At 39.4% G+C, this 18545-nt stretch overlaps 1 protein-coding gene across 3 annotated transcripts in view; it reads left to right on the forward strand.

The window, feature by feature from the left end:
* Positions 1-12849, forward strand: part of LOC105486613 (chondroitin sulfate N-acetylgalactosaminyltransferase 2) — a 45211-nt gene extending 32362 nt beyond the window's left edge. For 2 of the 3 annotated variants that reach the window (XR_011607980.1, XM_071070055.1), the window contains one exon: positions 5217-5298. Coding sequence is in view for 2 of the 3 variants with exons in the window: in XM_071070055.1 (XP_070926156.1) it covers positions 5217-5265 (49 nt within the window). In the remaining variant the exon portion in view is untranslated. Of the gene's footprint in view, positions 1-5216; positions 5299-11397 lie in introns of those variants that run through there. The other variant, XM_011749540.3, reaches the window with a different exon arrangement.
* Positions 12850-18545: the final 5696 nt, after the last annotated feature.

The raw sequence follows: 18545 nt of genomic DNA on the forward strand, positions 1-18545 counted from the left end.
AATAGTTGACATAATAAAAAGGCAATTAATAGCAATTTGGGATTAAGATGTCAGAGGGTTATGTGCATGGTATACTTATGTGTATATTACCTAACTGTCAGCTGAAAGGGCCTAGAACCAGTGACACCCTAATAGTAACAAGCACACTCAGCTTCCAAATCTTAGTTTCCAATACTGTTCTCCAATCAAAGGAGCCAGAGGTCCACGGAGAAATGGTTGATTCCAGGGCACAGGCAAAAAATATACAAGAAGACCCTGGAGCATCTTACAGCGCCAGAAAGTTAGAAAGCACTCAACAAAAAGACAGGGGGAGTGTGTCAAAGGGGGCAGGAGCCCACAGAAAGAGCTCCCAGTGCCCAAACTGGAACAACCTGAACAATGACCTGGATTATAACCCAAAGCATCAAATAAATAGCCATGAGTCTATACAGATATAAATGAGTAAGTGAATGAGCAGATAAATATTAAATGACTAGACTAGATAAGAAAGAAAAGACAAATCTTCCTTACAGAATTCCAAATAACTTATGTAGATACTCCCTCTTCCAGTAGATGGAACTAGGGGACCCACTTTCAAAGAATATAGTATGGAAAGAAAAAACAAACTTTTCAAAGGAGAAACCCAGCAGACACCTTAACCAAGTGATGTTATTCCAAAATAAAAGGTTATACATTAATTGAAAGCAAACAAGAAGAGGTAAATAAAGTCAGCATATAAGTGTGAAGGGAATGTAAAAGCTTGCTAATACTTTTTTTTTTTTTTTGGAGACGGAGTTTCGCTCTTGTTGCCCAGCCTGGAGTGCAGTGGCGCGATCTCAGCTCACTGCAAACTCTGCCTTCGGGTTTCTCCTGCCTCAGCCTCCCAAGTAGCTGGGATTATATTCGCACACCACCACACCCGGCTAATTTTTGTCTTTTTAGTAGAGACGGGGTTTCACCATGTTGGCCAGACTGGTCTCTAACTCCTGACCTTGTGCTCTGCTGGCCTCGGCCTCCCAAAGTGTTGGGATTATAGGCGTGAGCCACCCCACCCGGCCAAAGCATGCTAATATTCTTGCCTGGCTTGGAGGGTTGTAGGAGAAGAATGATTTGAATGCCGATTCATTCTAGGTGTTGCATAGCAACTTCAGTTTAAGCACTTCAAGTTCTAGTTTCACCACATTTAAATAGTCAGCCTTACTAGGAATAAATTAAAACAGCAGTATAATGCTTTTTTTCTGCTGTTAGGTCACTGCTTTTAAAAAGGAAAGCCATGCGAGCAAGGCTGGGGGATGGGAGCTCCTCCATCGCTCCTGTTGGGGATTCAGGCCAGTTCTCTGGGTCAAGTTCTAAACAGATTCATCCCTCCGATCCAGTAATTTCCACTCCCAGCAGTCTCTCGTGGGGAAATAATCAAGCTACATGATAGTAATATGCATAAATTGATAACATTAAAAGCAAGCAAAACTAATAATAAAAGGATAAATTGAATTCTGGTGCATTCTGTGGTGGATATTGCATATCAAGGAAAATGTGAAATGTAAATACAGCAATGTAAATGTAGAGAAAACTGTAAAGCTAAAAAGTGGGAAATAGCTTATCTATATTTTAGGTAACATTTGAATGATGATAATAGCTAATATTTTTATGAACCCTTTACTATGTGCAGGGTACTTGTTCTGTTTTGCCTACACATTAATTCATTTAATCCTCCTAACAACCTCTGAGGTACGTACTATTACTGCCCCCTTTGTCACAGCTGTGCTGCAGTCGAGTGCCTGTCCCAAGTGCACACTGGCCTGGGTAGACCCAGGAGCCCGGGTGATGTGGCTCCACAGCCTCTACTCCTGTCCACTGCACACACTGCCTCTGTTATATTAATTCATCAAATATTGAGGGTCCCTTTGATGCCAGGCATTATCCACCACTGGCACCCTGACATCTAGACCCTAACAGATATGGCTATTGCTCGTGAGGACCTTTATTTATTAGGAGGTGACAGAAAGTAAAATCAGATAATACGTGCCATGTGAATCATTAAAACAGACTGAGTTGCCAAGACTGACTCCGTGGTTTCTGTGACTTGTTTGATCAGAAAGGCATTTCTGAGATGAAGCTGAGCAGAGCTGTCCAAAGAACAGGAAAGAACCAGCTAGGCTATGATTGGGGGATAGTGGTTTCAGGCAGAAAGAACAGCTACTGGGTTTCCTAGGGTATTTGGAGCACAGCCGGTGAGGGTCATATAGCTGGGCCAGGGCATGTAGAGCTTGTTAAGCCTCTGGAAGGTGTTGGGATTTTATGCTAAGTGTGTTGGAAAGCCTTTGCAGGGAGAATGGATTGTGTGTTACTCTGGCTGGCAGCAGCCAGTTTAGGCTTTCACAGTAGACAAGTGAAGATGATTGTGGCTTGAGCGACAGTGTATTACAGTTACGGAGAAAGGTTTGGATATGATTCAGAGATAGGGCTGACAGAGCTTGCTGTTGGATTAGATGTAGGAAATGAGCAAAGGAAAGGAATGGGAGAGGAGAGATCAGGATTCAACTGGAGCCATAGTAGGCATGTGTTGTTTATCAGACATCCAAGGGGAGGTGCCAAGTTGCTAGTTGGCTTCAGGGATCTGGCATTCTGTGAGAGGCCAAGGCTTAGGTATCTAGGTTATGTGTGGATAACTGCATCTCCCACATGCTTAGGAGGCCAGATAAAACAGTGCAAGAAAATATTAACAATGAGGATTATGGACAATTTGAGTTTCCTTCTACTTTCCTCTGTGAAAATGTGTTGCTTTAAAAATCAAAACCAATGATTCCTTTCTCCAAGTCTGATAATATTTGAAGAATTTTTAGAGAAACTAAGTTACAAAGTTATAGTACTTATAAAATCAGAATTGGCATGATGTAGAGATGTCAAAGTGGGTGTTTTGCTTTTTAACACTTTGTATCACAGTTATATTTTAACAAAGAGATAAGAATATTAGAGACAGGAGTGGTGGCTTACATGTGTAATCCCAGCACTCTGGGAAGCCGAGGCGGGTGGATCACCAGAGGGCAAGAGTTCGATACCAGCCTGGCCAACATAGTGAAACCCCGTCACTACTATAAATACCAAAATTAGCCGGGTGTGGTGGCACACACCTGTAATCCCAGCTGTTCAGCAGACTGAGGCACGGAAATCGCTTGAACCCAGGAGGCAGAGGTTGTAGTGAGCCAAGATTGTGCCACTGCAGTCCAGTCTGGGCAACAGAGTGAGACTCTATCTCAAAATAATAATAATAGAGTCTAGTCATAATTTTGCCACTAAAGTTTTGTCTCTCTATATATTTATTTATTCAACATGTATTTATTGAAAGCTTGCCATGTGCCTAGCATTGTTCTAGGTACTAGGAATAGAGCAATGAACAGAATCCACAAGTCCTCCCCTCAGGGAGCTTTACATTCTAGAAGGGGAAGAAGTTCTCTCCCTCAGCTCAAAGAAAAACAAATGGAAAAGAAAAATGCCAACCTCATCCATCAGCTCCAGTCTGAACTGAGCCCTCAGGGCTGCCTGGTTCATTCTATGTTTTCCTGTTGAGTACAGCAGCAGTTTCAGACTGTGCCCACTCTTCTCAAAATTTGTCCCCTCTACAGACCTTGATATTCCTGCTATCTGCAGGAATTTCTGTGTAGGGGCCATACAGATCACTCAGATTCATTATGGCCAGAACCAACTCCATGTTGTTCCTCTCTGGGCTTCCCCTTCCCCTGGGCTTCATCTTGGTGATGGCACCATTACATACCCACTGTTCAGCACAGAAACCTGCTGTCATCTTGGTCGATCCTTCTCCTTCACTCACCATTACATACTCACTGTTCAGGACAGAAACCTGCTATTGTCTTGGTTGATCCTTCTCCTTCACTCCCTACTCCTGCCCATTCAATCACTTGCTGACTTCTGTGAAGTCTCTGACCTAAATCTTTTCCACATTCCACATCCATACACTATTTTGCTTTCTGTACATACCACAGTAGCATACACTAGCAACTTTCCATCCCTAGTTATAGCTGTTGCCTCTTTGTAGCATGTATCACCACCTAAAATGTATATTTATTTATTTACTATTTTCCCACCCAAACAAAGGTGCTTTGAAGGCAGGGACTTTGTCACCTCTGTTCACTGCTAAGCCCCAGTTACTAGAACCATATCCAAAAGATCAAACACTTGTTGAAAGTATGAATAAAATAAGAGGTTTATCAGGCTTCAACTTGTAAGTAGAAGTGATTCCAAGGACTCAGTGTCATCAATGCCCTGGTTTTAAATTTCTTTCTCTACTTAGACTTCAGTGGTGACAGCTTCATATTAAAGCTGGTTTCTCACATGGTAGAAAAGGACTTTGGCAGTTCCAAGCTTCATAGCTGCATCCTGCACTAGAGGTCAACAAATGTTTTCTGTAGAGAGCCAGATAAGAAATATTTTAATCTTTATAGGCCATACAGTTCTGCTGCAACTATTCAACTCTGCCACTGCACTGTGAAAGCACCCATAGACAATTTGTAAACAGATCAACACAACTATGTTCCGCTAAAATTATTTACAAAAGCAGGCAGCAGGCCAGATTTAGCCAGAGGCCATCGTTTGCTGACCCTGCCCTATGACCAAGTGTCCTTTCTAGGGAGTCTCTTAGAAGAACGAGGGAGCTTTGTTTTCCAAAGTTCCCAACAACCCCCCTGGTTTACCTACTTGGCCTGACTTTTTTCAAATACCTATTAGTGAGCCAGTTCCTATGGTAAGTGGGGTGAGACTCTCTCACTAGTATAGAGACTCATGGCCCACTCTGAATCTACTGGTGACAGCAGCTTCCCAGAATTCATGGGCTGCCCAGGGCCAGGTAATTACCAGAACAAAACTGTACCAATAGGAAGGGGGCTGAGGGAATGGATGCTGGGTAGGCACCAGAAAAGGTCTACTGTGTAAGGCTGATCATGTGTGTTACAGTTTGTTTATGCAACTGTTGTCCTAGAATGTAAGCCCCTTGAAGTCAGGCACCGCACTAATTATTAGTAACCTCAGCTTGCACCTTGTACAGGCTTTGAGTTCTATTTTTATTTGTTTTATAAAGATTTAATAACATAAGTGCATGTGATCCTTAGTCACATAAATGACAGGAAAAAAAGTATACATTAGAAAATAATTTGTTTCATCATTGATTAAAACTTCTTCTGCTTCTTATGGAATTAAATTGATTTTTTTTTTTTTTAACTAAGGTTCATAAAAAGGATTCTGGCTTTTGGCGAGATTTTGGCTTTGGAATGACTTGTCAGTATCGATCAGATTTCCTGACCATTGGTAAGTATACTTTACATTTAAGGATAGGACTTTATTTATTCCAGGCTTAATGGTATTTTGCTAAAAGTTCTCAGATATGTTTTCCTACTAAATTATGAGTGTCTAAGGTTAGCTAAAAAGAGAAACTGGATATACAAAAGGCAAAGTTAGTTTATAATTAATGTTTTGACTAGGAAAAAAGGTCATAAAGATAAAGTATAATATTGTGCTTTTAAAATCAAAACACTTGTTTTTAAAAATATCTGTTTAACTTGTTGCCTGTATTTGCAGTTGTTTAGAGTACTCTTACAAAAGCTTTCTCTATAACTTTACTGTTCTGCCCATGGGTTGTTACAGTTGGAAGTAATCTTGGTTGTCTAAACCAAGGACTTTCACACTTTTTTGAGATGAAACCTCCTTTACTTGTCTAGTGAACTGTTACACAAAATCCCAGTATTTAATACAAATGAAAGAAGACCTGCTCTCTCTAGCACTGATTGGAGTTAGCGTCTTGGAATCACACCTTAGTCGTGCATTCTCCTAAGTCTAAAGATGGCCCATGAATAATTTGTTCTAACCATCCTCCACGCCAGCTTCAGTCTTTCTTTCTTTCTTTCTTTTTTTTTTTTTTGAGACAGGGTGCTCCTCTGTTGTCCAGGCTGAAGTGCAGTGGTGCGATCTTGGCTCACTGCAGCCTCTGTCTCCCAGGCTCAAGCGATCCTCTCACCTCAGTCCCTAAGTAGCTGTGACCACAGGCATGCGCCACCACACCCAGTTAATTTTTGTATTTGTTTTGTAGAGGTGGAGTTTCACTTTATTGCCTAGGCTGGTCTTGAACTCCTGGGCTCAAATGATCTGCCCACCTTGGCCTCCCAAAGTGCTGGGATTACAGGCATGAGCCACCATGCCCAGCCCCCGGCTTCAGTCTTACCCATCAAAAAATAAAGTGTCAAAGAATAGTTTAATAAAGCAGGCTGAAACCTAATTCCATGTCTTCTGATTCATTTAGGGCTAGCTGCCTTTCTACAGCATACAAGTCATAGAATATATTTTATATACATTCTAGGTCCATATCACGTTCATTTTTATAATCAACCTTTTGTTTTGGAAATCCCCCCCACCTTGTCTCCTTATCACTGTAACACGTGAATAATGGAAAATCAGGAAATAACAATAAAAGGGGCATTAAATTAAACTGATGCTCTTTTCCTTGATTTCTGGCTTAGTTAAGCAAGAAGCATTTCACTATTCCTCAAAAATAGATTTGCGTACATTTTTTTCAGCAGTATGTTAAATGCTTTGAGTTCCTTATCTCTTTTATGACAATTTTATTGAGATATAATTTACATATCATAAAATTTACCAATTTAAAATGTACAGTTAACCGAGTCATGTAGCTATCACCACCATCAAATTTAGAGCATTATAACACCAAAAAGAAACCCCATACCCATTAACAATCACTCCTCATATCCCACCAACCCTCTTTTCCCCCAAACCTAGGCATCTACAAGTCTACTTCCTATAGATTTGCCTCTTCTGGGAATTTAATAGAAAGCAAATTATACAACATGTGGCCTTTTATGACTGGCTTCTTTCCCTTACATAATGTTTTCAAAGTTCTTCCATGTTGTGACATGTGTTAGGTACTTCATTCCTTTTTATAGAAAATGTTCTATTGTGTGGCTATACCACATTTTGTTTCTCCATTTGTCAGTTTATATGCATTTGAGTTGTTTCTGCTTTTTGGCTATTATAAATACTGCTGCTGTGAACATTTATGTTTAACTTTTTGAGTGGACATAGATTTTCAATTCTCTTGGACATATATCTAGGAGTAGAGTTGCTGGGTAATACGGTAACCCTGTGTTTGACCTTTTGAGAAATTGCCACACCGTTTTCCAAAGTGGCTACGTCATTTTACATTCCCACCAGCAGTGTTTTAAGGGTTCCAGTTTCCCCACATCCTCATTAATACATGTTGTTATCTGTCTTTTTGTTTCTAGTATCACCCATGATAGTGGATGTGGTATTGGTTGTGACTCTGATTATAATTTTTCTTATGATTAATGTTGTTGAGCATCTCTGTCACTCCTATTAGACTCCACTGACGGTTCACTAAGTGCTGTCTTGTTTTTGACAATGCTCTGGGGTCATAAATTGCTCCATAATCTGTCCCTACTAAATTGGGCCCTTTTGCAGGGATAGTTTTGCAGCAAGTCTTTGAGATTTGTTCAGACCCTGGGAGATATATTCTTACTCTCTCTCTCTGTGGTTCTCTCTAGTAAATTAGCTGGCCTACAGTTTAGCTGTTGCCCTCCTGGAGTTACCAGCCTCCTCTTAATTGCTTACTACCAAAATCTCCATTATTTTCAAGAGGCTGGAACTTCTCTAAACTCTGAACTTCTCTACATTCTATTTTAAATAAAGTCAGTTCCTTAGGGAAGAACTTTGGAGCAGTTTGTTCTTACAGACTGCCTCTCCCCCTTGGAAAAAATTCCACGAGGTTTTGCCCTGAGGATGGGGACAGTGACATACTTATCATTAAGCAGAGTGACCATCTCTGTCCTAATGAGCAGGACACTGGGTGGGGGCAGAAGGACCCCCAGTATTCTCAGCTGGCCACACCTGGAAGTGGAGCCTCCACCCTGTTGCTGTGGGCTGGGTGAAAAAGAGCTGTACCTATTTGGAACTTAGACTCTTTATTTGGAGTTTCTGTTCCTTTCTCTGTTTCCTTTCCTCCTGGTATTCCCATTATGTGTATGTTACATCTTTTGTAGTTGTCCCACAGTTCTTGGATATTTTGTTCATTTTATTTTCAGTCTTTTTCTTTGATTTTCTGTTTTGGAAATTTTTATTGTTATATCCTCAAGCTCAGAGATTGTTTCTTCAGCTAAGTCTGGTCTACTAATAAACCCATCTAAGGCATTCATTTATTTTGCAGTGTTTTTGATCTCTAGCATTTTTTAAAATTCCTTCTTAGAATTTCCATCTCACTGCTTATATTATGCATCTTGTGTGTTATCTGCTGTTTCCATTAGAGCCCTTAGCGTATTAATCATAATTGTTGTAAATTCCCAGCCTGATAATTCCAACATCCCTGCTGTATCTGAATCTGGATCTGGTACATGCTCTGTCTGTTCATACTGTGTTTTTCTTATCTTTTAGTATACCTTGTCATGTTTTCTGTTGAAAGTTGGACTTGATATACTGGGTAAAAGGAACTGCAATAAATAGGCCTTTGATGATGTGGTGGTGAAGTATGGAGGGAGTGGAAGTGTTCTGTAGTCGCATGAGTCTCAGTCTCTTAGGGATCCTGTATCCCAGACTCTGAACTTCACACATGCTTCTCAATCTCCCCTCCTCTCCTGGACAGGATAACTAGAAGGGGCTGGAGTTGGGTATATTTCTTCCTCCAAGTCAGTTAGGCACTGATAAAACCCCAGCAGGTTAGGCTCTAGTTAAATAACTTCTTCTAAGGACAGGCCTTGTTAATAATGACAACATGCTGCGGCATACTTTAAAATGATTACCTTTTCCCCTTCCCCACTGCTGGACGCATTAAGAGATTTTTCTCTGATCTTCACCATCGAGAACCTGGCAGAGCTCCTAGAGGTAAAACTCACATGAATATGGGGGTCCCAATATGACTGGGTCCTCCTGGAGTTTTTTAACTCTCAGACTTGCCTCCCCTGAGCCTCCAGCAATTTGTCAATTACAGTTCGGGTTCTCCTACCTGGGTACTGGTTCCCACAGAGATTTCTGCTCCAGTAAGTTGGAATTCTTTGTATCTGCCTGTCTGTCTCACCAGTTTTGAGGGCAGCGGTTTACCCTGTGACCTCACTTCCCTGTGAGAGACCTAAGAGGAGTTGTTGATTTTTCAGTGTTCAGCTTTTGACTTGTTAGGATGGAGTGATGACTTCTTAGCCCCAGACATGCCAGACCAGAAACTGGGAATGCCCCATTTCTTTTAAGTATATGTACCATCTCTAATATTCTAAGAGCTTATATCTACAAGGAAGAAAAGCTGATATGTCTCAGACATAGCATTTAGTAAAGCTCTGATTATTTAATACTTTTCAGAGATCTCCGGATTATTGTCCATCCTGTTAATGTGAAATTAAGTGGGATAGAATTATTTGACAGGAGCCAGGCATGGTGGCTCGAACTTGTGGTCCCACTTACTAAGGAGGCTGAGGCAGAAGGATCATTTGAGCCCAGGAGTTGGAGGCTGCAATAAGCTATGATTATACCTCTGTACTCCAGCCTGGGCAACAGAGTGAGACCACATCTCTGAAAAATAAAAATTATTTGACGGGCCAGGCACAGTGACTCACGCCTGTAATCCCAGCACTTTGGGAGACCAAAGTGGGTGGATCACCTGAGGTCAGGAGTTCAAGACCCCTGACCAACGTGGTAAAAACCCATCTCTACTAAAAATACAAAAAGTAGCTGAGCGTGGTGGTGCATGCCTGTAATCCCAGCTACTTGGGAGGCTCAAAAAAAAAAAAAAAAAAAAAAAGTTGTTTAACAGATGGCAGGGCATAGTGACTAACACTTGTAGTCTTAATGCTTTCAGAGGCCAAGACAGAAGGGCTTAAGGCCAGGAGTTTGAGACCATCCTGGGCAACATCGTGTAAGCCTGTCTCTACAAAATTTTTTTTTTTTTTTTTTTTTTTTTTTTTGTAATTGACCAGGTGTGGTGGCACACACCTGTAGTTCTAGCTACTCAGGAGGCTGAGGCAGGAGAATTGCTTAAGCCCAGGAATTTGAGGTTACAGTGAGCTATAATCATCCTACTTCACTCCAGCCTGGGTGACAGAGACCTTGTCTCTAAAAAAATAGAATTAATTTGGAAGCTTCACTCTTAAATAATTTTTTTCTAGGTTTTTAAGAATCAGTTTTCTAGCTCTTCAAAAAACTGTGGTTTGCATTCTCCCTGCATCTTTAAAACGTTAGTTGTTTAGCTTGAACCTGGCTTGAAAATAGTCTCAACTTCATCTCCCGTTTTATGGGTCTGCCCACTCCAGTTAGCCTTCTGCCCCATCACTCTATCAAAATTGTTCTGGGTAAATTTATAAGTAACATTTAGGCTGCCAGGTCCAGTCAGTTCTTTTTAAATTCTTCACTGAATAGCACACACTTGACAACTTCTTCCTCAAGACACTTTCTTCACATGGCTACTCCAATGGCACCTTTTCCAGAATTTTCTCCCTCACCTGGGGCCACTTCTCAATCTCTTTTCCTGACTTTCTCTACCTCTATTTAATCTCTAGAAATTGGCATTTCTTAGTGTGTAGACCTAGGCCTGTTTTCCTTCCAAATTCCTTCAGGAATTTCATTCATTCCTATAGCTTTAAATAATCTATGGACCCATTCTCAAATTTCTATCTCCAGCTTGGCCCTTTCTTCTTTTTCCCCTCTGGGGAGTTTTTCTATAGCCCAGAAAAGCATGTGTCTCAAAGGATAGAAAATGTAGCTGGTCTCAGTGGCTAAAGCCTGTAATCCAGCACTTTGGGAGGCCAAGTGGGCAGATCACTTGAACCCAGAGTTCAAGACCAGCCTGGGCAACATGGTGATACATCTCCACAAAAAAAAAAAAAAACAGCCGAGTATGGTGGCATGCGCCTGTGGTTCCAGCTGCTCAGGGGGCTGAGACGGGAGGATCACCTGAGCCACGGAGGTCGATGCTGCAGTGAGCCATGATCACACTACTGCACTCCAGTCTGGGTGACAGAGTGAGACCCTGTCTTAAAAGAACAAAAAGAAAACATAAAAATTTAATGGTGGTGAGATTATAGGTGACTTGTATTTTCTTCTCCTTTGACTTTCTGTAGATTTTCTACAGGACTGTGAAATTTACAAAGTTCTTAAATATTTAACCCCATTTTGATACTCTCAACAACCAATCTTGAGCTCCTTGAGTCCAAGTGTCAGCTCAAAACTGAACTTCCAGTGATTGGAAGTCACTCCTCCATGCCAGGTGTCTCATGCTATCTCTGTGCCGAACCATCCCATCCCTTTTGAAGCAGAACGTTTAAACATTTATATGTATATATATATCCCTGTGCTCTGGCTAATAATAGGCAGCTATTTATAGTGTCAGTTTTGATCTTACAGGTGGATTTGACATGGAAGTGAAAGGTTGGGGTGGAGAAGATGTTCATCTTTATCGAAAATACTTACATGGTGACCTTATTGTGATTCGGACTCCGGTTCCTGGTCTTTTCCACCTCTGGCATGAAAAGCGCTGTGCTGATGAGCTGCCCCCCGAGCAGTACCGCATGTGCATCCAGTCTAAAGCCATGAATGAGGCCTCTCACTCCCACCTGGGAATGCTGGTCTTCAGGGAGGAAATAGAGACGCATCTTCATAAACAGGCATACAGGACAAACAGCGAAGCTGTTGGTTGAAATCATAATTAATGTGTTACTGTGTGAACCACAAACCAGCACTATTTATTTAGCCTTACTTCTACTTCCAGATGCAGTGCCTCTTTTGGAAAAGACTTGTTTATTTTTCATATTCTTTCTGACATTACTTTAGCAATTCAACTTGATGTAAGAAGAAAAAGCAAATGTTTCAACACGAAATCTCTGTTTTGTGAGAATATTGCACTATGGAATAATTGACAAATTGAAATCTCACATTTGTCCCAAAAGTTGTTTTGAGTTAGTTCTACCTGGTGCCCATGTTCTGACTGTGTGTGGGATGGCATGGTGTCCTGATTGCATCTAAGTGGAGCAGATGGAATGTGCTGGGCCGCTGTTGGGTGGAGAGCAGCACATTCTTACAGAGGAGATGGAGCGTTATGAGCATAGTGTGTGGACAGGTATCTTCACCTGCCCACCCCTGAGTCAGCCTGCTTGATTTGATAGCTCAAAGAATCCTTTTCCACTGAAGTAGAGGATAATTAATTGACACATCTGAAATCCCCAATCAGTCAATCAAGAGAAAGGTAGAAATAAAAACTCCTTAACTTAACTGTTGCTTACACCCCTGAAAGTCTGTTTTTAAGCAAATGGGTAATAGTAGAAAATAGGTTAGAATCTATGGCTTGATTAAAAATATAATGTTATTACATTATCATTTTCAGGATTAGTAGTCAGAGTTGCTGTAAACTATTTTGAACAAACAGAAAAGAACATGGAAACATTTTTAACAGAGCATTTAATTATGTTGGAGTACAGGATCCTAGCTGTGTCTGGGAACATTAGTTTATGTTAGCCATCTACATCAGGGTCTTCCCATGGTGGGTCAGAATAGATGAGTATAGCATGGTTTTGTTTGTTTTTGCTTTCAATTTTCTCATTTGGCATGGATCCATATGTATTTACTATCCTTTTTTCTAATGTATTAATATATGCTACATTTGTATTTGCATTACTATAATACTTTGAGTTGAAAAAGAGTTTCATTGTGGAGAGAAAAAGCAAATGTATGCCACAAGATCACTCTGATTTGAGAAAAGGGAGGAGGGGAAGATAGTCTGAATGGAAATCTGAAATATGGAATGTTTTATAGAAATATATCACTTGTATATAGAATGTTTTAACTGAGGTATAAATTAATGAGACAAAGTGAAGAAGAAATTATATTCACATAGGACTGCACTACATTATTTATCACACATGGATCTGTTACCATCAGGTCAATTCCTAGTATGCATAAATTTTTTAACCTTTGGCTTTTAAAAGAGACCTATGTTGAAAACCACTGAAAATTCACTGAAGAAAAATCATTATTCTTTTTCTCAGTAAATCATATAATCTGAAATATTACAAATTTCAAAATTCTAGGTGCTATATTAATTCAATATTACAATAACTCTTACCCAATTATTCTTACAGATTTTAAGTTGTGGTTTAGTGATATTTTTTTTTTTTTTTTTTTTTTTTGATACGGAGTCTCACTCTGTTGCCCAGGCTGGAGTGCAGTGGGGCGATCTCTGCTCACTGCAAGCTCCGCCTCCCAGGTTCACTCCATTCTCCTGCCTCAACCTCCCGAGAGCTGGGACTACAGGTGCCTGCCACCTCACCCGGCTGGTTTTTGTATTTTTTAGTAGAGATGGGGTTTCACCTTGTTAGCCAGGATGGTTTCGATCTCCTGACCTCGTGATCCGCCCGTCTCGGCCTCCCAAAGTGCTGGGATTACAGGCTTGAGCCATCGCGCCCAGCCCGTGATTTTTTTAAAGATGTGTGAAATGTTCTTTGCAAAATAATTCAGGCCACTGTCTCCTTTTATGTATTATTATAATTATTTATTATGAAGACCATTGAATTATGATATTTAAAGTGAGAGAACTTAATTATTTGCAAAGGTAAGTTACAGCTTGTTTTTTGAGAGAATCAAATGAGTTTACTTTCGTTCCTCTTGTTTTTAAACTAGCTTGTAGTTTAAAGATGGAAGCTAAGCAATGGAAATGTTATATGTTTTTGACATTTATTAAATGGTACCAATAAAGTATTTTATTATCAAAAGTTAAATGAAAATGTGATAAATTTATTTCTGTTGTAAAGTATAAAGACAGAACATTACACATAACATGTAATTGTGTATACTTTAAAAATAAAACAGCAGTGCCGCAGCTGTTCAGGTTAAAATATGGGGCATTACCGGGGACAGGTCCCTTGTGCCCCTTCTTGATCACCTGCACTCACCCTCTCCATAATAGTCATGCTCTAATTTTTGTGATAGTTTTTACTTGTTTTTCTTCATAGTTTTCCCAGTTACGTATCTCCCAACAGACTGTTTTGCCTGGTTTTGAATTTATATACATTATTATTTCATTATATATTCTCTTTCATTCAGTGTTTCTGAGGTTGACTCATGTTATTCTCAAAATTAGTCAATTTTTATTATTGAATAGTATTTCATTGTACGGTAGGGAGGGGGAAAACTCCTTCCCATCTTCTCAGGGTCCCAGCTGGGCTTGAAGATTAAATTGGCATAGGATAGATTAACAAGAGAAAAGCATATAAATCTATGTAATACAAATTTTATGTGGCGCAGGAGCCTTCATAAAGAAATAAAAAACAAAAGAAGTAGAGTCAGTTACTTAAATACTGAATTGGACAAAGACTAGTAAACTGTGAAAATGTGACTATATTTTGTGGGAGGCTTAAAAAATAGTTATTTTAACAAGGTCTGTACAGTGTTCTCCTGGTCTCAAACTTCTTGTCATTGAAGATAAAGATGTTTGATGCCTTTCCTTCTAGTATAGTGTCTTTCACACTGGAATCCATCTCCTGCTGTTAAGAAACAGCACAAAGGTCAGTCACCTTTTTGTACCTGCTGTTTTTCATGTGTCTTTAATTTAAATAGTATGCCAGAATGGCATATTTTAACCCCTTCAGTATGAATGTCTACTATACTTATTCTACTGGTAGGAGATACTTCGGTGGTTTCCAGTTTGTTTTTATATTCTCTTGCTGGTAACTGTTTGGGTTGTGTGTAGATTTTTGTGGTTTGCTTTTGCTGTTAACATGAGTGTTGTCGTGAACATCTCTTGTAAGTGTGCCAGAATTTCTCCAGGAGTAAAAATGCTGAGCCATCGGTTGTGTGCATGTTTAACTTTCCAAAGTGGACCACCTTCCAGCACTGGGTGAGTTCATTTTGCATCCTTGACAGTACTTAATTTTGTCGGGTTTATTAATTCTTGCCAATTTAGTGGGCTTTAGGCATGAACTGTAGTTATGATTTATTTCTAGTCTTTTTATTCATTTTTACCAGTTCCTAGGGATTCTTCACATATTCTGGATACCAGTTCTTGTTGGTTTAATGTTTGCAGATACCTTCTCCCATCAAGACCAATGTGGTTTATCTTTTCCCATTTTTGGTGGTACTTTTTGATGAATAAAAAACTAACTTTATTGTGACTATCTTTTTTCTTTATGATTTCTGCTTTTTTCAATAGAATTTATTTTTTAGAGCAATTTTAGGTTCACAGAAAAATTGAACAGAAAGTACGTGGAGTTTCCTTACGTCCCCCTGCCCACACACATGCACAGTTTTTTCCATTATCTACATCTGCCACCACAGTGGTACATTTGTTACAACCAGTGAACCCACGTTGACACAAAATAATCACCTAAAGTCCATAGTTTACGTTAGGGTTCATTCTTGTACATTCTATGGGTTTAGACAAATGTATGATGACATCCAGTGTTATAGTATGATACAGAACAGTCTCACTGCCCCAAAAATCCTCTAAGCTGACTATTCATCTCTTCCTACCTACCCTCTAACCCCTAGCAACCACTGATGTTTTCACTGTCTCCATAGTTTTGCTTTTTCCAGAATGTCATATAGTTGGAATCATACAGCATGTAGCCTTTTCAAATTGACTTCTTTGACTTAGTAGTATGCATTTAAGTTTCTTCCATGACTTTTTATGGCTTGACAGCTCATTTCTTTTTAGTAGTGAATAATATTTCATTGTCTGGATGTAACCACAGTTTATCCATTCACCTATTGAAGGGCATCTGGGTTGCTTCCAAATTTTGGCAATTATTAATAAAACTGCAATAAACATCTATGTGCAGGTTTTTATGGGGACATGTTTTCAACCTTTAAACAAATAACAAGTAACGCAGTTGCTGAATCATATTGTAAGAGTATGTTTAGCTTATTAGCTTTGTAGGAACCTGCCAAACTGTCTTCCAATGTGGCTGTACCATTTTGCATTCCCACCAGCAATGAATGAGAGTTCCTGTTGCTCCACATCCTCGCCACCATATGGTGGTGTCAGTGTTTCAATTCTGGCCTTTCTAATAGGTGCATAGTAGTATCTCGTTGTTTTACTTTACATTTATCTGATGACATATGATGTGGAGCATCTCTTCATGTGCTTATTTTCCATCTGTATATCTTTTTTTTTTTTTTTTTTTTTTTTGAGACAAGGTCTCACAGTTGCCCAGGAGGCTAGAGGCTGGAATGCAGTGGCGCTATCATGGCTCACTGCAGCCTCAACCTCCTGGGCTCAGGCAGTCCTCCTGCCTCACCTCCTGAGTAGCTGAGACCACAGGCGTGCACCACCTCCCCTGACTAGTTTTTTGTTTTTTTGTTTTTTTAATAGAAACAGGGGTCCCCCTATTTACCCAGGCTGATCTCAAACTCCTAGGCTCAAGCGATGTGTATCTTCTCAAGTGATGTGTATTTTCTTTTGTGAGGAATTGGTTTCTACTTTTTATTGATTTATGACCTCATAATAGGGAAGGATTTCTTTAAAAATACTGTTGTATATTCTCAATATCTCCCATGTAATTTCGCTTTTCTCAGTTCTTTAACCTAAGTGGAAGAGAGTTTTGTGTATGATGTAAGGTGAGGATTGCATTTCACTTATTTCCAGCACTACGTACATACTTTACCTGCTAATCTGCAAAACCATTCTTATATCCTGTCAGATGTCCCTGTGTGCATCAGTCTGATTCTATGCTCTCTTCTGTTCTGTTAGGCTACCACTCTATCACTTACCATTAGCATTGCATGGTATAAGTTATTGTAATTTTATGCTAGTCAATATTTGGGACATGTAGTCCACTCAACTTGTTCTTAAAGATTGTCATGGCTATCACAGGCTTTGTAATTTCATATAAATTTTAGAATACACTTACTAGGTTTCATGAAAATGTATGCATTTGATTAGAATTTCATTGAATCTGTAAGATCACTTTGGGGAGTCTTTATGATACGAAGTCTTCCAATCTATTCTATTTGGCTTTATTGTCTTTCAATTACATTTTATAATTTTTCACACTGTGGACTTACATGTGCTGTTTTTCAGATTCTTCCTAGTTACTCTGCATTTTTGATACCATTGTACCTTATCTTTTGTGTTACTGGTGTTTAGAAATCATTGATTTTGCATGTTAATTTTTGTGTTCAGAAACTTTGCCAAAAACTGTTAATTCTGGTAATTAGAATTCTTTTGCATTTTTCATGTTTTACATAATATCATATATATGAATAGTGAGTTTTGTTTCCTTTCCATTTTTAGGTCTTTAGTTCTTTTTCTTGTCCTCCCATGCTTGGTAGGATTTGTTGTGCAATGCTGATGGAAGTGGTAATAGTGGGCTCCCTGCCCTGTTTCTGATTTCAAGGGCACTGCTTTCAAGGTTTCATCAGTAAGTGTGATGGTTGCTGGAGGTGTTTTCGTAGATAACCCCGTCAACTTGAAAAACTTCCCTTCTGTTATTACTTAGTGAGTTTTTATCCTACCTAAGAGCATTTATCAGATACTTTGACTACATCTGTTGAGATGTTCATATAATTTTTCCGCTCCTTTAAAGTATTAAATTGATGAATTAATAGATTTTCTCAAGTACTTTTGCATTCTTGGGACGAATTTCGGTCAGTCATGATGTGTTATTTTTATTTTACATTGTTTGATTTGGTTTGCTTACATATACACACATGTAAGTATTCACATTTACACATCTCATATGTATTCATGTCGGGGGTGTGGGTATGTATATACTTCAGGTGTTTTTAATCTATGTTCATGAATGAGATTGCCTATGACTTCCCTTTCTCTTCCTTGTTGGGCATTTTTGTTTATTTATTTGTTGTTTTAATTGACAGGATCTTGCTCTGTCTCCAAGGCTGAAGTGCAGTGGGGGCGATCACGGCTCATTGCAGCCTCAACCTCCGGGCTTAAGTGATCCCCCTACCTCAGCCTCTCAAGTAGCTGGGACCACAGGCACACACCCCTGCACCTGACTCATTTTTGTTGTTGTTGTTGTTGTTGTTGTTTGTTTGTGTGTAGAGACAGGGTCTTGGTTTGTTGTCCAGGCTGGTCTGGAGCTCCTGATTTCAAGTGATCTTCCCACCTTGACCTCCCAAAGTGCAGAGATTACAGGTGTGAGCCACCATGTCTGGCCCTCATTAGGCTTTTCTGTTGAGGTTATACTAGCTTATAAACTAAGTTACAAGTGTTCCTTCTTACTCTGTTTCTAAAAAAGTTTTGTAAAACTAGAATAAATTTCTTCCTTGAATATTTGGAACTGCCTGGAAGAACTGCCTGAAAGCCACTTGGGCATGAACTTTTCTATCTGGGAAGATTTTTGATCAGTTGTTCAATTTATTTAGTAATTATGTAACTATTCAGACTTTCTATTTTTCGTAGAATAAGCTTTCATTGAGTTATTTTGGGTAAATCGTAATTTTCTAGGAATTTATACTGATAAATTTGAAAATTCAGATGAAATCAATATCCTCCTATTATCTCTGTGATATGTATAAGATCTATAGTGATATCCTTTTTTTCT

Source organism: Macaca nemestrina, chromosome 9 (assembly GCF_043159975.1).
Source record: "Macaca nemestrina isolate mMacNem1 chromosome 9, mMacNem.hap1, whole genome shotgun sequence".
Taxonomy (NCBI): domain Eukaryota; kingdom Metazoa; phylum Chordata; class Mammalia; order Primates; family Cercopithecidae; genus Macaca; species Macaca nemestrina.